Raw genomic sequence first — 21347 nt, forward strand, 5'->3', positions numbered from 1 at the left:
AGAACCACAACTTTGGGTCAGTGCACAGTTGCCTTACAGGTCAAACAAATTTACTAATTTCCTCCAATCAAAACGTAGATTATGCGATGTGAGGTTCCAAAAAATACCACACTTTTCTCGATAGTTAATGTGAGAAAATGAGACCGGGTTTGCGATGATTTAAAAACATTTGTTTGGTACAACCCCATTAACACCGATAGAGAAGAGCTCAAGAATGATGTAACTGAACACAAATGCAGGGCTCTTGCTTGCAAGAGGTGCTCACTTGAGGTCATGTTGAATGTTGCGGGAAAGTTCTCCACTTACCTCCTTCTGACAGCGGGACTTGATATTTGGGTATGTGCTCCAACATGCATTACAACCCTGGGCACAGTAGTAACAGAACAACCGAAAGTGACACAACTTCATATTTCGTAAGGAGAGGGTGGATTAGTTAGCACATGTGTGCAATCTGATTACATTTTATTTTTTGCAAATTACATCTCTGCAAACATGTCAGTCTCTGGCAGTTGACTGTCAGCCAACTGCTTCTTGGTGATTGGCCAGAGGTCTTGGAATAAAGCAGTGGTGCTCATAAGTTCACTCAAAGATCCGTCCGCTCGGCGTCGCGTCTCAGGTCTACATTACAAGCGTGCAATATAGCGTTATGTTTCCCGATGCGACAAAGCACTGACATATTGAAATACTTACACCAAGGACTAGCTTGAAGCTTTTAGCCTGGACAGTTGCACATAACATTATCAATCAGTCAGTCAAATAACTTTATTTCGGCTATACAGCCATAAAAGCACAAATAAATATATCATTACATAAATTGCCGAAGATTATGATAAACAGCGATTGAGGACTAAAAAATACAGAATACCATTAGAACCGAGTGGGATAATATGCTCCAGTTATATACAGTGGTTTTCTGTCCCCGCTATTACTCGTCCCCCTGCAATTAGGAACCTTATGTATCAACTGAAACTAGGTTATCTTGTAGGCAAGAGTATAAAAGGCATTTCAAACAATTAAAATATGGACATTTAAAAAAAATTTTTTTTTAAAGAAATCATTCAAATTGCTTAACAAAAAAAAAAATCAATACAGTTTCCCTAGTTGGAGGAATGTACAAATTTAGCTCAGTAGCATATCTATTGAGAGAACACAGTTAGATTATTACCCGGCTCTTTTCCCTTTATAATGCCTCTGCGTAACACCACATCGCGAATAGAAATCTCAAGGTAGCGACTACAAATAATGAATGTGTCCATAACATTATCAAGAGACTCCAGTTTGTATCTATGTTGAGAGAGTGCAATTCCTTGGAACTCACATCAAAATAATTCAAATCGGAGAACAGTTACGCGAGATAGCCTGAAAGTTGTATACAGGATTCACCAGGGCACTCCCTTACTGATTACAAAGGTACTTTCAACACCTGTTGCTTACAGTAAAGATTTTCTATTGTACTATTTGTGTTTTAAGATGAATCTTTGTTCAAACACTGGAAATTGGTGTTCTAGACACTATCCACTTGGAAATACACATACATCGGGTAACATACACTCTGCATAGCATACTTCCAATTCCAGAAAGGAGTTGTAGGTCCTACCCTCACTACAGTACAGAGGTTTCTCACAGTTGATTTAACAACAACAACCTAAGGGGATTAATGAGTAGGCTTAGAGTAGGTCAGGCCTGTTCAAGGATGTGCTCTGGATTGCAAGCAGACTGGAAATGTGGAAAAAGAGATCACACAACACTAGGAAGCGCTCTGTTGTTTGAGGGTACAGTAAACTTCACGGAGGGGTAGAAACACAGAGTAACCCACAAGGCAGCGCGTGGAAACTGGACTGCATGACTCCATCAAGGATAAAAGAATTAGAGGCATTCACCACCCTGAGTTTTGAGATCCCTTATGTCGAATCTTTTATATGTGGAGGGCCGGCCATACTGTTTTGCTAGTCAAAGGGCCACGCAAGCATGTGAAGTAAGCAAGTCCCTTCTCAAGCAGGGTTCAAGTTGGTAGAGGGATGATTACACTAAAAAAATCAAATATATACTTTGTGAGAAGGCGAAAGGTTGAGATTACAAGTGTGTATTGTTCTCATGTATAGGACCATATTTGGCAACCGCTTGACTGTGAGCCTGTATTTTGAAGTTCTATAACGTGATGCTGAGATGTGTACTGATTTCTCCACAGTCTCTATGCCATTTTCAATATGTAAAATCAATAACAACAGCTTGGACAGAAAAAATCAAATAAAGGGAACAAATGGTGCATTTACGGTCATAAGTTTTAATACTAGGCAATTCTGTATGAGTTCTCGGCAAATGAGAACAGAGGTGCATTGTGAAAGCTGCAATGTGCCACTACTGCGTAACAGTGCATTACAGAAACCAGGCCAGAGGTGAACTGTAATTGTTACTTGCCCGGCGAGCATGGATAGATACTATGCAGTGGTCGTGCACCAGTTACCACAAGAGAACAAGTGTTACTCTGAGGGGTGCAGTTACACCCACACGAGTGCTTGGAATCCAGGCAAAAGGAAACAGAATAAAGTCCACATCAGGTCAACTGACTTGTTAGCATACAGTTAGCCACTGCAAGCAATACATACATTAGAGGCCCCATACCTTATTAACAATGCCATTGTCTGTTCAAAACTGAGCCATGGGTGACCAATGATTGCTCCCTTGCCTGAAAGGGCACCCTGCAAAACTGAGACCACAAACTTGGTGGTGAAGGAAAAGGCTTTTACATTTAAATCTAACTCAAAAGTCACGGAAGTCTCTCAGACTCGATCATCGGACAAGGGTGGCGTTTTCGCACTCAATGTATATTTTTCAGCAAATCCACAGTGATCTGGAATTTTGATAGTCTATTGTCCTCCAGGCTCAGTAAACCAACTTCTTGAAACTTTCATAAATATTGTAACTTCTTGAGCCGCATCCATCTTGTTGATGAGTTTAAAGTCTCACTTCCTCCCAACACACAAGATGGAGCATTGTATTGATATAAGTAGTCTTAGGAATATGAGCCTCCTGTTAGCTCACTCCTTCCTAGTCCCTTGGGCTAGCCCCTGAGTCATTTAAATCCAAGCTAGACCATAACAAATCATTTATATATGCAAAAAAGGTTCTTGCACAACAAAGCAATTAATTACGAACATTATTTAGGATTCTACAAAAAGGTTTTACTGCACCCAGCACACCAGAGGACCCTCAAAGTCAAGGCCACTTGTAAGTCTTCTGTCATTTTTTTATCTGAAAAAAATATTGCCATCCAAAATACCAACTTCTAAGGGTAGGAACTGCACAGGGCCTCCTCACATGTACTGCCTCGTGAATGGCTGTGCTCTTGATTTTGACGTCCACTCATCGTCCACTCTAAAGGACAAGCTCTTGATGGAGGGCCTTAAAGCCAAACTTTCCATGAAAGCCCACCACCAGCATTGGTTACCACAGAACATTCTCTAAAGTTGTTTAATCTCTCTATAAGATCTGGAGTTCTACTACCTAAATTGACAAGCATTTTCAATGCAATAGGTCTTGCATTTGTAAGAGTTTAAGCTATTGGCATTGTAAATGACAATGCCTTTTATTTATGTGTTTTTAAAAGCAACACATATGTAAAAGGAATTGTCATTTCTAATGCTGATAGCTCAAACGCTTGAAATGCGAGACCACTTTCATAGTGGCCGCGCCCCTTTCTTTAGACGCTGCTCACCTTATTCAGGTTACAGTGAGCAGCGTCTAAAGAAAGGGGCACGGCCAACATTAAAGTGAAATCGCGGTATGGGGCGCTTACACTTAGAAAATAAAGAAAAAGTTTCTGTAGCGCGGCCGCTAAAGTGAATGCGGACCACGCTGCTAATTAATTAAATAAAAAAGCACAGCTTCTAAAGTGAAAGCGGACCGCGCTGCAAATTAAATAAATAAAGAAGTACGGCCGCTAAAGTGAAAGCGGACCACACTGCAAATTAAAAATTAATATTAATTAAAATTAATAATAACAATGTAAAAGCGGGCGGCACGCTTCAACGTCGTGGGTGGAATAGAGTAAGACCATTAAAGAAAATAGTGCTCACAAATAAATAAAGCAGACCGTGTAACACCACAGGTAAAAAGTCCAGTCATTATGGGAGGTTGCAAAAGCAGACAAGGCGGTACCAAGGATGGACTAGTAAGCCTGTTCACTAATGAAAAGCAACAATTTTGAATGGAATGTAACAGGAGCCAATTGAAAAGATGGGCAGGAAATGGCCAGAGCTTTTATTCAATACCTCAATACAGCATGCCTCGCAGAGCAGCACATGCCCTGCCCAGGCTCAACCTAAAAGGTGCAGGACTGGTCCAATCACATCTGTTTGAAAGAAATCCACTGTGAAGTCCACCTCTCTCAATAACTTTTGACTTCACCTACTGGTCCAACCTGACCCTTTTTAACAGCATGTGTCAGTTGCCAAAGTCTTTGGGGCAACCCTCAGGAGGTTCTCACCATTTCTAGATAATAGGGTATATCGGGTAAGACTGGTGCCTTCTACATTCCTAACCCTAATTCAGGACACTCACTGCTGCTTTTGGGTGGTTCTGGCACACGGGCGCTCCCTCCACTCTCATATCTTGAGTATGACCAGTTGCCAACAAAAAGCAGGTCCCTAAAATCTGACACTGTAATTGTGTGTTAATCACTGGGTATCCGTTATCACCTGGTACCAAGTATCACAATGAACAGTGAAATATATTCCCCATTAGCAACAAAGGTGTATACCAGACACCACTGGATTAAAGACTTTATATACGTTACCTTAGCCTCCAGAAGCCCACTCTTTTTATTGGTTTGACGTTCACTTCACTTTTGAATGGCGCAATACTTGGTTGTGGGCATCTACACCACTTGTTTAGACCCACTGAGCAAACAATATTGAATCCCCATAGCTACAGGGAAAGGTAGGGCAAACAGAACAGATATCCTAGCAGTTTCAATACATTCTTACCATAGAGTGACTGAGTTGATAAAAATGTTTGATGGTAGATCCCAAGCTTAATAGAGGATGAAGAACTAAAGTTCTAAAACTCACACTGATCACAATAAGTGTGCAAAGTGATTCCACTTTTGCTATTAAGGCTAGCTATCCGGGTTGATCCTTCTAAGTGCTGGAAAAATACGTGGTGTTGAATTCAGGCTTAGTCCAAAAGGAAGTAAGATGACAACAATAAATATAAAACTGTTTGAAATTAAATTTGATATATATATTAACTGCCAAAGAATGAAAGGAATATAATCTGATATATAATCAATAGATTAAGCAACTTCAAGCAACATTTATTTTGATGCAGATATATTCAAGGTTCTTAAAAAAGGTCAACAGTCATATGGAACACTCTAAAGACAAGATGATGTCAGAAAAAAATGAGAGATGGTTGGCAAGAGTCATCAATAATCAGTAGTGAGGTGAGGATGACTAATGGATTCAAGATGAATGCTTCTCCCCAAGCTTGAGGAAAGGAACATGGAACCTCTCACAACATACTGGGAGACTGTAACCCAGGTAATATTGAACTGGGCAGTAAAATATATATACCTAAAGGGTTTCTCTGTAGGCAATCAGTCCAGGGAATTACAAAGAGATGGTAGAAGAGCACGGATTGTGACCCTAAAGACAGCGGTCAAAAGTGAGTAAGAGGCCTGCAAGGGCCCAGTCCAGACAAGCAGCAAAAGAATCATGGAAGGGTGGAGGACAGTCCAATACTGCACATGCCGGAGCACTGATGTAAGCTAATGGAAAAGGAAACTGATGAATGAGATATCCAAATTGTGCCTGAAGCATCAATACTTATTAAAAAAAAACAGACAGTCTACATATATATTATGCATAAAAAATAATAAAAAGGAGAATTTAAAAATAATCAACAGTGAAAATAGTGAAAACGCATAAGAAACCACGGTTTTAAAGAATGGTGATGCATGTACAGTGCCATAATTGTACATCAGAATCCTGAATTTTAAATACAGTGCTACCAAAATATAGATGACAAAAATAGCAATAAGGTAATGTTATATAGTTATATAGGGAAGTAAAGATTTACCATTTTTAACTCCACATCTACCTACCTTGAATATATATATTGATATACATTCTCTGAAAAAAAAGAACAAAGGGGAAAGGGACATTATATTTAGGCGAAAATGTAAGTTAAAATATAATGTTTTAAATAAACAAAACCAGTGAAATTCACCAGTTATACTTATCTCAAGTAACTATAACTCCTACCATAAAGTTACTATATCTCTTACCATAAAGAAACTATAACTTGAATCCTTGCCATGCAAGTTTTCAAATCAATGATGGCATTTCAAATGTTGCATTGATGTTATCAATGTTGTCATAGAACATGTCTTGAATTATGTATTAAGTGGGGTAATTATCAGTGCAAAGCAAGGGAACAAGTTATAGTTACTTTAGGGCGTGAGTTATAGTTACTTGAGATAACTATAACTGGTGAATTTAAGTGTTTTTTTTATTTAAAACTTTATATTTTAACAAACATTTTCACTTAACTAGAACACCCGTTAACCTTTGTTTTTCTCAGCGAATTTCTAAGGTTTTTTTTTAAAGCAAAGTAAGATATTATTATCATACCTAACTATAACATCACTGTAACAGTTGTTTTTTCAGTCAATTTCTCGTTTTTTTAACGTAAAGTAATGTTATATTACCATATGTAATGCTAACCCCATGCCTGTGGCCATACCCTGCGTCAAACTTCTTCACAGCAGCCAACCCCACACTGCTCACAACGTTGCACACCGTGGGGTGGGCCGCAGGGCCGGGCCAGGCAGTAGCCAAGCCCTGCTTCAACACCTGTGCGGGCAGCAATCCCCGCGTGGCGCACGGCCTTCAGCCAAGTGCATCGGGGGTTGACCAATTCACTCAGTTCAATGTTTAATAAAAGTGGCTGTCATTAAAAAATGTAAAAATAAACCAGCAAAAGTTCTTTAACATTTTTCAAGCTACAAAGTGCACCAATAGAACCACATGGAGGCCCTTCACCCCAGATGAAGAACACAGAGTTCCAGCTAGGATTGCTTAAAACATATATATGGTAAGCTCTCCTTGAGTTAATGACAGTTTTTTTTAATTGTTCCTGGGGGCTGCTGCATATCCTGCAGCCCCCTCAACCTTAAAAACAATGCTTGGTAGTGCCCCTGTCCCTTCTAGGGACATTACCAGACTTGAAAAAAAATCTTTTAAAAGCCCTGGCAGGGCAGTATGGGTCGCTCCTTGTAAAAAGCTGTGAATAATAAAATGAACGACTCCTGCTGTTCATTTGTTATTTATTTTTAATATTTTGGCTTTCTTAGTGCCCACCCAGGACACCCTAATCTTTATTTTATGTTGGGGCCTGCCGAGGGAGCCCAGGGCACCTGTGGCCCTAGTCGGTTCCCCTAACTGGCACCCTTCTTGGGTGCGGATGGGAGACAGCAATTTTTTCCCTTTTTCTTAAAAAAATGAGGATAGAAGGGTGCAACCCCCTTTCCCGGGCCAATACTGGCTGCAGGGACCCATCACCGGGGCCCCATATTCATTTAAAGGGGATAGGGCCTCTGGCCCCTCTTCCCAAGCCAACACTGGTCCCTGAGATCTATCCCCCAGGGTCTAATGTGGGTCTCCCAGTTCCCACGTGGAGCATCCACAAGTCACCTTCCATTGGGGGCCACAGGAAAGCCCTGTGGCCCAGCCAGCTCCCCTTCACCCTAGAGAAAATGTTTCCAACTCCTGCCAGACGGGAGCTTACAAGTCTTCCCTGCCTGCTCTCTCGCCCTTCCCAGAACAGAAGGATTGAGCCAGCCCCAATCATGGGGACCCAAGGGCCTTCCGAGACTTGGGGAGAGGTGCACACACCGCCCCTTTAATTAAATATTGTCCCTGAGAGACAGCATCTGTTCATGATTAACAGGGCAAACAACTTTGGGAGTAGGGTTTTGAGTCTGTTGCTTAGTGGGTTTGGTGTGACGGCTGTTGTGTCCTTGGACGGGTAGGCCAGAGTGGATCATTGGCTCCAGAGACTCGGCAGGCACTTGGGAAAAAAGGGCCCGTTGCCCGGTACAAGACTGACCCTTATTCACTAATCTTGTGTTCGCGGTCAGCTAGGCCCCACGAGAGCAAGGTGGACACAGCCGGGGGAGGTAACAACCCTAAAGATCCAACGAAGGGGTTGTCAGGTCTTTTTATAAAGCGCATTGTATCATCTGGGACCAAACCACTAACACATCAAGGTCAGGGGGTAGATACCATACCCAAACCATTAACCCCCCCCTGCCCTCCACACACACACATAACTGTGTTACGCATGTTCAACACTAAATGCTCCACAATGTTGATGGTACCAATGAAGGTGCTTTTTACATATTTTAAAACAGAACCTCTAGTATTTCAAGGGAACTGAAAATCCAGGAATCTGGAAAACTGTAATTATTTCTGGATTTCCAGTGAGTGGATTCTACTCAGTATTCAGAGTTTCCTCCGAAATTGGAGGATTTTCAGTTCCCTCCAAATTCGAAATAAGGCCACAGGGGTGAACATACATGGTATTAATAAACAGGAAGGTTTTAAATAGATGAGCATTTTACACATATCATCTAGAATTTCTGAACGCTACAACTGAGGCTATCACCATAATATATCTGTTTTGCAAGAATGATAATAACTTCTACAATTACACCCTGACTCTATTGGTTTTTATGAGTTCATTCACTGATACATATTATAAAAATATGCCCTATCCAGGTAGATTGGCCAATAATTCAATAACGTGCTTGATCAGTTATAGCTCTGTGAAGAAAAAAACAAAAAATAGTAACATTTTCAGATGCAAGAGGACTTAAGAAGGATCAACACCAGTCCCTATGATTTGGACACTGAGCTGTTTCCCAAGCGAAGATCTGGACCTCAGCTCCAAGCCACGTCACTGTATACTTCTCACAGTATTGTCAAATTAATTTTGAGTTGCAGCTCTGATGTGACTTTCATGGCATAGCTGCAGCAAGACAATGGCTGCCAATGACAGTTCATTGATGTTGGTACTAACTGCAACTCGTCTGACAATGAAAGGTAGGGCTCGGTGGGTGAAGGTAGATATCGGGAAGTGTGGTGGAGAACACAACCAGCTCAGTGCTTGGGTTCCGGCACTGGTCTACTTGAGCAGCAATGTGAAACAATTTTCGCTTCACTAGAATCCTGACACACATTCTGTATGTAATGGAAGGATAGCTCATTCCAGCCAGCCTTAGTTAACAAATTCCTGTCAGTCTTACAAAGGATACATGAGAACATGAGGATGATGCTGGCAAGACCTACCTGTGTCTTTAAGAAGCTCAAATTTGTCTTTAACTTGTCAATTTGTTTAAGTAAAGTCAGTTTCTCCTTCCTCAGGGTCTTTACTTCCAGCCGCTCTGCCTCCCGCATCTCTTGGATCTTCAGGTCACACCGCTCCGACACCGTGACGAGCATGGACTTTAGGGGCTCCAGGGAACGGATCTGTTCTCGCTGGTGAGCTAAACAAAAATGATTTTTAAAGTTCATGCCATTTGCATAAAAGCTACTCAAACACTGAAAAATTCTATATACTCAAAGATTAGGGTAACGGGAGCCCTACCATCAAATTAAAAAAAACCTTCAGGTCCCAATATCGTGGAATCATTCCTAATTCTTATTTTGAAGGTCCGTGTGAGACTAGATTTAAGAATTCAATAATTTTTCATTGGTATAAAAATGTATCTGTCAAATAATGTATTCAATACAAAATGCAAATGTATATATTTAAATATATTATTAAAAATATAAAAACAATGGGAGTAAAAATCAGGTGTTCGTCAATTCATTATTATGACCAATACAGATAATTCAAAGCAGGTGGACACTGTGGAACGGATCATAATGTGTACACATCTTGTGACTTCTCTTATGCTGATCATTAATGTTCTTAAGTAGAGGGTGATCAAATTCTTAAGGGTCGCTTTAAATAAACTTTGCAGCTGAGAATTTTGTGGCCTACTTTTCTGTCTTTTTTTGCATTGTTATTCCTAAATAAAGTGAGCAGCCATCTACTCCTGGCCTGTTTATACCTAGGACTGAACAGCAGAAACTAGTCAGCAAATACAAAGAGCCAAAGACACATGGATCCCCTTCCACTTCAATGCATCTTTGCTAAACGGAGGGCATAAAATCTCTAAAAAAAATATAGACCCCTCCTCTCCAATGGATATATAACGTTCAGATATAGAGTCCATCCTGAGAACAGTTTGGATTTAAGAATTTATGATCATGGAAGTAACATAAAGCGAAGATGGCATTTGATGTAGTGATCAACGTGGGTGGGGTTAGTCACCAAACACTTTCAGTAGGTGAGTAAGTGTCCTTGATGAGAGTAAGTTTAGAAAGTACCACACCAACCATACCAATATGCTTGGAATGTTTGGACATGCTTCAGAAAAGACCCAGAACTTTCACAAAGAGATGCCTAGTGAATGCTTGTTTTATTGAGCATTGCTGAAGATGGGTAAAAATAAAGAAATGAAAATAAAGAATAACAAAAAATGATATACAAATACTTTTCGAGGTTAATGGCTTTTGACACAAGCCATTTAAGATTAAAAGAGGCAAGGCAGTTTAAATATGTTTCAAGGCATTGACTTATTTTCGGACCGCACTTGGCCAGGAAGAGAGAGTGAAAAGTTTGGCTATAGAGAGTGGAAGGTCTGGGCCATATACACCTAAGACCAAAGAGCATGCTCAAAGATATGAATACGCTGAACAAAAAGATGAGGAACCTCATTCTAAATAGGGAGGTCCTCTCACAAAGACTACATTAACTTTGATCAAATGACTACCCCTCCATAGGGGAACTGCCACTCTAAAACATTTTTAATAAGGTGGATTACCAGCCGGAATAAAACTTTATTTGGAATATCCAACCTTTTTTTATATACGCACTCACTGCACCTCACTATATCTACACCTTCACGGGCCACACCCCCCACTTCATCATACGGCTAAGGAACAAAAGATCTCCAACAAAGAGCCCCTTTGCGGGTGCCCGTTGGGCATTGCAGCACCGGCACAACGAGGAGCAGGTCCAAATGATGAAGCATGACACCTAGCTGGCTGGGTGTGTGAGGACCCTAGTTCTGCAAAAGCGGGATCCCCCATCCCTCTTCCTCCTAGTGCTAGTCCAATTTTCCCTCCACCACCACTGACTTGCTGGTGGGTGGCCCCCTTTCCTAGAGGAACAGCTTCCATCTTTTTGTCCAGCGTGACTCCGGTGGGCATGGATATTGGACCTCTTTAAAAAGCCCCCCGTCACCATCTTTGGTATAGACAAAGATATGAATACACAGATACTGACTACTCCCTGAGTGGTGTGCAGCCTAGGCATCTACGAGTGTGGACGAGTATGGGGCACAGGTGACAACTGGTGCTTTGACACAAAACAAAGCTCTATGATGCAGCTCTGTAGTTGTAGTTTGTAGGAATGCAGAACATAAGATTATAAGCTGTGACCGCACACTCAGAGATCCCGATGCAGGAGAGCAGCACAGCCCTTCACGAAAAACAACATGTTTACTGAAGACAAAATGGTAGTTGACTTTTGTTGTGCCCACTAAGCATGGGCAGTGAATTAATGACTGCCCATGTGACATGTGACATGCTAAATGTGGAGGAGTGTGGCTCAATGGTTAGAGCGGCAGACCCTGATGCAGAGTTCTGGCCAGGGACCAGGGTTCGATTCCCGCCTCGGCGGGGTCTCGGGCTCAATCTCCTGGGACATGTTAATTCTCGCCTCGGTGCCTATTCTAATCACGGGCCCCACGCTGCAACTCTGGGCAATAGCTTGCTTAGCCTCCACACTGGCCCCAACAGCGCTAAGGATGCCTGGTTTCACCCTGGGGGTCCCCAGGAGTGGACACTTCACAGGGAAAGGCAGGAGGGGTTCAACAGCGGTATGAGTATCAGCGCCAGGAAGCCGAATAGGCGACACCGCAAGGTGACCGTCTGGTGACAGTGTGCTCTATAAGTACCATGACATAAGTACCATGACAGTAGGGTGTGGCCAAAGGTAGAAGAGTACACCACAAATATGTGATGATGAGACAGTGTCTATGATGGTACAATCTGCCTTGCAACCTGCTTTCGTCAAGTTGGTCCTACCATTGAAATTCTGTTGGAGTTTCACGCTGTGGATTTGCTAGAGAGATTCCTAGGAAGCCTGAAGATGTTTTGCCGAAGTAGTCTCAAGGTAGTTCTTCTAGCTTAGGGTCTTCAATTGAATAGTGGCTGCCAGTACAGCTGAGTCTTCAAAGACAGGGCTTTTATTTCAATGCAAGTCCTTGGTTCATCATCATAGTATGTAATTGGTGTCTTTATTGTGGTGTTATATTTAAAGTTAACAATATTGTCTTATTTGTTATAGAGTGAAGCCCTTACAAGCGAGGATACAGGCCCCAACACTGAAAAACATCACTCTTGTCTGTTAGGTTTCTTGGGACAGTTTGTAGTTTGATTAGCTTTGGGGTGCCACTGACCTCTGACAGTGTTTCATAACAGTAAACTGAAAACAAAGGTACTTGTAATAAGTAAGTTACGGATGCTCTGGTGTATACTTAGGGGGAAAACAATAGGGATGATAGGGCTTCTGGATGCGAATGAAAAGCCACAATATGAGTAATTGGGGAAGAGATACATGAATGACTGATAATCTTCCCAAAGATTTTGTCGCTGTCCCACATGAATGTCTCAGTGATTCAGAACACTCCGATTGAGACCTTCCACATTTAAGATGCAGATCCTCCAAAGAAATCAATACACTTTTAAGAGTTCAGCCAGATCCACATCCCAGCATCGTCAGCAACAGTGAGGACCCTGGTGTCTGTGACGAGTAGGAATTTTGTTTCTCCAGAGGTTGTAGAAGTGCAATGGGAAACTGACTCCCATGGGAGCTTCTCCAACATCTAGTGTGGGTCTACATCCTGGCGAGGCGAAACTAAAAATCTGCTACTGCCACTTTCAATTTCATCCTTTAAATAGGTCCATTCTACTCTCTAACCTCTAATTTTTCTCAAATGTGAGGAGTGTGAGTAAATCCAACACTGAAAAAAAGGATAACAGTGCATTAAGATGTATATCTGTATGCATGGTACATTTGACTCAAACTGGTCACTGCTTATTTGACTTTATTTTCTCAGACTATGGAATCCAACTCTTCCTGAAATTCACATATTGAAAAAACATCTTCCTATGATCAACTGGCTTGTTCTCAGTTCCCTTCCCAATCTAGATTTGAAAACAGCTTTGGTCCCCTTTTGATTTAGAACACTGTAGCTATAATCACCTGCATGTTCTGAATTCCCTTCACAATCTAGATCAGAAAAGGGCTTTGTTTTGCTTTTTGAGTCCTTGCACTCTAGCTGTAATCACTTGGCTGCTCTAAATCCCCTTCCCAATCCAGATTTTGAAAGAGCCTTGCGTTCCCTTTTGGGTGCAAGCACAGTATAAATGGGAAATGGGAGTGAATGCCACCGGATGAGGTGTGACTTAGTATGAAAAGTTCTTACCTGGTTCTTCAAATATTTCCCCTTTCTGGTCTTCATATTGACAAGAATCATGAGAATGTAACTCTAATTTAAATTGATATGCTGAACTTCATGAGTGACTAGCAGTTTGCAGTTTGACAGAAGCAGTAGATTACTATGATCAATTTCACGGAACATGATGGAATCCAGTAGGCATGGGTGTGCATGCCTGGTTGTTGGGGTAGCGAGGACAACTAATTCAATATTGACACATGCTACTTGTTGTCTAACATACACTAAACCTGTGCTGAGAGCATTCGGCCAATCATTAAAATTGAGTGTTACCTCCTCTTAGGTTTTTCAAAGGAGCAAATAGTGTGGTGTTGGCTATTCGTCTGAAAGCAGTAGTGAAAGGGACCTCAAAAGTACTAGTACAGGTTGTACAAGGTCAAGAGAAGGCCCAAAAGTGTTGTTAGCTGAAGGATGGAGCTGGTCCAGACTTGTCAGTTTCATCTTACCAGATACAGTGCCTTCGTATATCAGAATTAGTGGTCAGGATTACCTCGTGGCACAACGCCAGACCAGTGAAATTGTGATGTACTACTTCTCTGAGAGGGTTGCACAAAGAAAGCTATCTGCTCTGCTTTAACAAGAGTTCTACAAATATGGGAATGTGGATAAGTATCGAAAATCTCAGTTTTTTGTCTCTGCGCACTCTGGACTCACTTCTTTAAAAAAAATTATACCAGTTCTTTTTTGCTACTGCATCCGTTGCACTGTGTCCCACAGTGCCTGTAGATAATTTTAAATTGTGTGGGTCCGGTACACCGAACCCTAGGAAGAGTGCAGATCAATTAGAAACAGATTGTTTCTATACGTATTTCTTCCAGTTGAACAGAAATTTAATTCACTTCTCTGAGTAAATCATTAGTTTAATTTATTGAATCATCCATTACTTCATGGTGAGAATTCATTTCTTATAACATAAACGAGCGGTTTAGACAGACCATTACACATAACCCAATGCATTTCGGGTCATAACTGAGACCCTTCCTCAGGGGTCTGTAAAAGAAAGATACATGAAACCTTATTTCATTGGTAGTGGTTATGTACATTAACATATACGAATTATTAACAATACGATGTAAATATTGTCAAACAATACTCCAAGATCTGTAAACAATATGTGCAAGTATACCGGCTATTCATACAAGTCATATTGAACGACTATAAACCTGACGTAGAATATGAGTTACTACGGAGGACTCAAGGGAGCATTCCTGTATGATGTAATGAAAACGCTACGCTAAATGCAGATAACATCACTCGGTGAGTGTCAACAAACAGCCTAACGCAGAGTCATTTGGACACAAATTAAGTTGACCGCTAGTGCTCCTAATGAGAGAATGACCTAGTGTTTACTGACATGTTGGGGCTGAATAGTGGCGTGTATCTCGTCTAAATGTGCCGGCTCTTACTTCTTGTTTCGGATACTCGGAAGTATACAAATTGCGCATTCGCGCAATCGCAAAGCGGTTTGAAACGTTCCCTACGCACGTTATCAGAGTAAACTACTGCAAGACGGCTTCAAGTCACGTGTATATGTTGGCCAATTACAGTGCTTGAGTTGAAGCACATCTTCATGACAGGTCCGGGTAGATTTAATGTGACCCAATCTGCTAATGTAGCGTCAGCGGGATAAATGCGTTAGTTGCAACCCGGTCTATATAACAATATTTGTATTGTTAATAATTCTTATATGTTAATATACATAACCACTACCAATGAAATAAGGCTGATATAGTTTCATGTATCTTTCTTTTACAGACCCCTGAGGAAGGGTCTCAGTTATGACCCAAAATGCATTGGGTTATGGGAAATGGTCTGTCTAAACAGCTCGTTTATGTCATACGAAATGAACTCTCACCATGAAGTAATGGATAATTCAATAAATTAAACTAATGATTTACTCAAAGAAATGAATGAAATTTCTGTTCAACTGGAAGAAATATGTATAGAAACAATCTGTTTCTAATTGATCTGCACTCTTCCTAGGGTTCGGTGTACCAGACCCACACAATTTAAAATGTGGATAAGTAATCAAGCTAATGAATAAGGCACAATGAGGTTAAAGAAGGCTAAAAAAAAACAAGCATTGGCATTGCCAATAGATCTCGCCTTTGGGACCTTATAAGTGTTTTGCCATGCAACACTTGATGTTGTTGCACCAAGGATATTGTACTGGATAACTAAACACTTATAGGGTCCCAAAGGCGAGAACTATTGGCAATGCCAATGCTTTTTTTTTTTTTAAAGACAAGCAGTGCTATCAGGCTTCTGCTGCCACTTGTCCACCGCATCCCACGTAGACGCTGCAGCCATCTTGAATGGTTTTAAAGCCAATTCAAAAGCGGTCGCCAGTGTATGTGGATCCCTATCTCAACTGTGAGACAGTTCTTCTGCTTCCCCATTCTATTAAATACAAATTATGTAAAAAGAACATCCCTTTCTGAGCTGCACAGCTCATCCTACCCTTGTTTCACACGCAGATTTGAAGTACTGATGGTTTGGGCTTCCCGGAAATCAACTGGTTGGGTCCTGACTAGGGGGGGAGCTTAGCTATGATAATGTAATTGACTGCACAAGAAATGCAGCGTTTCACTTAGAACAAAGCACACACAAAAGAACAAACGCCCAACCTCAGTGCTTTTATTCGAATTGGTGAAAAAGCTTCAAATGAGTATCTGAGATAAGTATCCGTCAGGAGACGCGTTTACGGATGGATGACGTGACCAGGACACCGAGGCGACCCCAAGTAGGCAGGGATGAGATCTGTAGATGGGCACCTTGCATGGGCCTTTCGCTACCCAGGCTCTCTGCATAGATTTCCCTCACTGCTCCCACTCGTGCCAGCGGAGTCAACGACTGCCCCAATAGTGCTCCGGGTAAAGCATGCCGCTCTGCTTTGGCCAGTCAGAGCGGTGACCCTCCGCGCTGACGCATCAGAGGGAGGACTCCTACCTTCACCAGACAGCGCCAGGGACCTCAGTAAAGAGGTCACAGTTTCCGGTTCATGAGCCTCTGGAATACCACCCCGCCTGGGCTGCGCGCCCACGGAAGCATATAGCAGCGTGTGGGCATCAAAGCCCAGGAGGCCGCCCAGTAGTGGACTAAAGCAGGGCGGACTAGCGCGGCCTGCACTGGGGATAATCCCAGCTTCAAAGGAAAAGGTTTTCCTCAGGTGACCTGAGACCGTGCATTGACGGGACCAGCGTACAGACAAGGGATGTTGGCGTAAACGGTCCCTCAAGAGGGGAAGCCTCCGAAGGGCATCCTGCCCTGGCCGTACATCCTAACAAAACAAACCAAGAACGGCGCAAAATGCATACTTCCACGAAATGCTAATTAATGTTTCATGGGAAGACTCCAGGATTGGAGGCTGCATGTGCATGTCTGGCTAAATTTAGACCAGGGTGCCCACGAACCTAACAGTCTGGAAACTATCATCGCGTCAGATGAAGGACTTAAGAAAAGCTTCAAACATTGCCTTAACTGGCCGCAGCTTCAAATAATTACTCGCCTTGGAAAAGCTTCCGATTGGCGTTAAAACATTCCCGTTTTAAACTTCTACCCAATCAAGATTATATATGAAGTTGACATTATTTGTAGCAGTTGGCAGCTGCTACTAGATGCATATGACCCTGGGTAAACAAACTTTTATTTTATTAACTTAAATTAATTCTGCTTTGAGTCACAGAACAGGGCCCCGGAGGCAGAGCAGCATCTTCTCCCCACCAGAAGCTCAAGTCAAAACAAATCTGCGAAAAGTTTACAGGTGGTTGGAGGTCCCAGGGAAATCTATGAGAGGGAGAGACAGCAAGAGAGAGCAAGTGTTCGCAAAGGAGAGAGTCAGAAACAGAGCAAAGGAGAGAGAGCGAGGTGTAGAGAAAGGTGTAGCGAGAGAGAGAGGTGTAGAGAGAAAGAGAGAGAGGGGTGTAGAGAGGGCTAGAGAGATAGAGAGGTGTAGAGAGGGAGGGAGGTAGAGAGGGAGGTAGAGAGAGGGGTAGAGAGAGAGAGGTAGAGAGGTAGAGGGAGAGGTAAAGAGGTAGAGAGAGGTGTAGAGAGAGGGATGTAGATAGATGTGTAGAGAGAGAGAGAGGTAGAGAGAAGTAGAGAGGTAGAGATGTGTAGAGAGGTAGAGAGAGAGGTAGACAGGTAGAGAGGTAGAGAGAGAGAGAGGTAAAGAGTTAGAGAGGTAAAGGTAGAGAGGTAGCGCGAGAGTGGTAGCGAGAGAGGTAGGAGAGAGGTAGAGAGGTAGAGTAGAGAGGTAGACGTGAAGAGCGAGAAGTAGAGAGGTAGAGAGAGAGAGAGAGGTTGAGAGGGAGGTAGAGAGAGAGAGGTAGAGAAAGAGGTAGAGCGAGAAGGTGGAGGAAGAGAGGTAGAGAGAGAGTGGAGGAATAGAGGTAGAGAGGGAGAGAGTGAGAGGGTGTAGGCAGAGAGAGGTAGAGAGAGGTGTAGAGAGATGTGTGTAGAAAGAGAGAGGTAGAGAGAGGTAGAGAAAAAGAGGTAGACAGGTAGAGAGGGAGAGAGGTAGAGGAAGAGGGGTAGAGAGAGAGAGGTAGAGAGAGAGAGGTAGAGAGAGAGAGAGGTAGAGAGAGAGGTAGAGGGGTAGCGAGAGGTAGAGAGAGAGGTAAGAGGTAGAGAGAGAGAGGTAGAGAGAGAGATCTAGAAAGGTAGAGAGAGGTAGAGAGGTTGAGAGAGAGAGAGAGAGGTAGAGAGGTAGAAAGGTAGAGAGAGATAGGTAAAGAGAGAGGGTGGAGGAAGAGAGGTAGAGGGTGGAGGAATAGAGGTAGAGAGGGAGAGAGCGAGAGGGTGGAGGAAGAGAGAGATAGGGTGGAGGAAGAGAAAGAGAGGCAGAGAGAGAGGGTGGAGGAAGAGAGAGAGGTAGAGAGAGAGAGAGGTAGAGGTAGAGAGAGGGAGAGAGGTAGAGGTTGAGAGAGAGGTAGAGAGGTAGAGAGAGGGGTAAAGAGAGAGAGAGAGAGAGAAAGCGGTAGAGGGAGAGGTGTAGAGAGATGTGTAGAGAGAGAGAGATGTAGAGAGAAGTAGAGAGGTAGAGGTAGAGATGTGTAGAGAGGTAGAGAGAGAGAGGTAGACAGGTAAAGAGAGGGTGAGAGGTAGAGAAAGACAGGTAGAGAGGTAGAGAGAGAGAGAGGTAAAGAGGTAGAGAGGTAAAGGTAGACAGGTAGCGAGAGTGGTAGCGAGAGAGGTAAGAGAGAGGTAGAGTAGAGTGGTAGACGTGAAGAGAGAGAAGTAGAGAGGTAGAGAGAGAGGGGTTGAGAGGGAGGTAGAGAGAGAGGTAGAGAAAGAGGTAGAGCGAGAAGGTGGAGGAAGAGAGGTAGAGAGAGAGTGGAGGAATAGAGGTAGAGAGGGAGAGAGTGAGAGGGTGGAGGCAGAGAGAGGTAGAGAGAGAGGGTGTAGGAAAAGAAAGAGGGTGGAGGAAGAGGTAGAGAGAGAGAGAGTGGAAGAAGAGAGAGGTAGAGAGAGGGTGGAAGAAGAGAGAGAGAGAGGTAGAGAGAAGAGAGGGTGGAGGAAGAGAGAGAGAAGAGAAACATATGGCGCCTGTTTCCCTCGGGTTAACAAGTGGGAGGGATGGGGGGTGCGGCCCAGAGCGCACACAGTGTTTCTTTTGCGGGAGCGAGCAAGGACACCATCTGTTTGAAAGTTCATTACAAACAGATGGTTTCAGAGCTCGCTCGCGAAAGGGAATCGCCAAACATGCACGCATTGCCATTGAAAGCAATGCAATGTTTGCACGTTTTTTGTCGAAAAACTGAATCGATTCCTAAAGGTCTCCTCCTATGCAGCGCATGCGCTCTGCGTAGGCGAGACCTAAAAAAGGAGCAACCAATAGCTAGGAATCAAAAGTGGTCAAAATGCCTACTGCGAAACAAGTGCCAAAAACCATTGAGCAACATGTTCAGCTCATCTGCAGAGCACACCAGAGCCAATACAAGCTGCCAATATATGTATAATGGGTCATTTTGGAAGACTACCTGTAACATTCCATGTTGGCTGTCGGTTGCTATAGGCTTTCCCAGTGCTTGTAGAATTGTGCTGCAAGCCGTGGCAAAGCAAACCGCAGCAGGAAACACCTTGGAATGTTATTTTGTATCCTTCTAAGATGGCAGCTTCGCTGCAATGGGATACCATAGAGTGAAAAAGAGCAAGTAGGTATCCGTGAGAGTGAAATACTAAGCCCAACTGGGGATGCTGGAGAGGAGAGCAAGAGAGAATGAAAGGAAGAGGGCATGCATTCTCATGCATGTCAAAGCTCAAGTAACAGAAATAACAGAAACGTGTAAAATGAAAAATAGCTGCCAGACTTCAGCAATGGATATCAGGAAAATTTTCAACCAATCAAAAAACAGTGAAAACTAAATTCTCTAGGTGTGGACAACATCAGAGAGGAAAGCCGTTAAATCCAAATAAGGTGCAGAGATTTGAAATAGACAAGAAATCCATCCAATCATGAGCTAGGGGCAGGGCCAAAGCCCACTCTAAGCATAAGTTAAATTCCTAGTCAGAAATCTGGCTGTAGCAAGACCACAAAAATGTCTGACAGGTTAGAGTGAGTCAGGATGATCACTCGTTGACATGTTTCCAATTGGAAAATGGGGAGGATAGCACTCTTCAAAATCATGATTCTCCCCCGATTCCTCTACATTATTCAGAATACCCCACTCTCCACGTACTTTGTTCAGAGGTATCGCTAGCCTTCTCATGAGGTTTCTCTGGTATGGCCGTCGGCCGCGTCTGGAACTCACGTACTGCCAGATCCCTCCATATGACGGCGGAATGGAACTCACCAACCTACACCACTATTACCTTGCAACCCGCTTTCTGGTCCTTCACTATTGGTTCAATGGGGGGTGGTCTGACCTTACATACAGAACCGAACTTCAAGAATTGGGTTTCCCACAAATTCAAGACATGGTGTATGGATCGCCCATTGCTTGGGACCTGCACACGGTGACCCATGCAATCTTCATAGCATGGAACACCGCCACACACTTAATGGAAAGGCAAACTGACACAGCACACGCCCTTATGGAACGGCATATGGTTGCGGGAGGTGGGTGGCTTAAAGGGCTTTAGGTGCTGGGACCTCATTGGCATCACCCTCCTTGGAGACGAGTGGGTCAGCGATCACATCCGCTCTTTTGCAGACCTACAACTCCGACACTCACTTCATCCATCCCAATTTTACAGATACCTGCAACTGCATCATGCCCTAGACACACACCTGCAAACGGGCACATCCCTGCCAGAACACAGCCCTCTGAAGCTCAGATCACAATGGGCAACCTTGAGAAAGGGGGTGTCTGACAAATATATCGCTCTCTAACAAATAATGGTCCGGCATCCCTTGACCCACTGAAAGCCAGATGGGAGGCTTGGCTGGGTCCTTTGGAGGAGGAGGAGAACTGGAGGGATGCTCTGATGGCCCCGAGCAGCATTACAACCTCAGCCAGGCTTCGCCTGGTTCAACTATACTATCTCCGGCATCTTACCTCACTCCTGCCAGCCTATAGATGGCGGGCCTCACTTCGAGACCCTACTGTACAAGATGTGGGTCAGAACACGCAGACTTTTTCCATTTAGTATGGTCATGCCCTCCCTTAACTCTATATTGGAATGCCCTGGAAACCGAACTCACTGAGGTACTGGGTTAGGGTAGCCCCGCATAACCCACTGAATATATTATTGGACATCACAGATGGGCTAG

At 43.2% G+C, this 21347-nt stretch overlaps 1 protein-coding gene across 1 annotated transcript in view; it reads right to left on the minus strand.

Annotated features, from left to right (window-relative positions):
• TSNAXIP1 (translin associated factor X interacting protein 1) overlaps positions 1 to 21347 on the minus strand; it is a 476958-nt gene that overhangs the window by 266489 nt on the left and 189122 nt on the right. The window contains exon 6 of the mRNA XM_078669989.1: positions 9351 to 9547. Within this exon, the coding sequence (XP_078526115.1) occupies positions 9351 to 9547 (197 nt within the window). The remainder of the gene's footprint in view (positions 1 to 9350; positions 9548 to 21347) is intronic.

The sequence above is a fragment of the Lissotriton helveticus genome, chromosome 12, assembly GCF_964261635.1.
Source record: "Lissotriton helveticus chromosome 12, aLisHel1.1, whole genome shotgun sequence".
Taxonomy (NCBI): domain Eukaryota; kingdom Metazoa; phylum Chordata; class Amphibia; order Caudata; family Salamandridae; genus Lissotriton; species Lissotriton helveticus.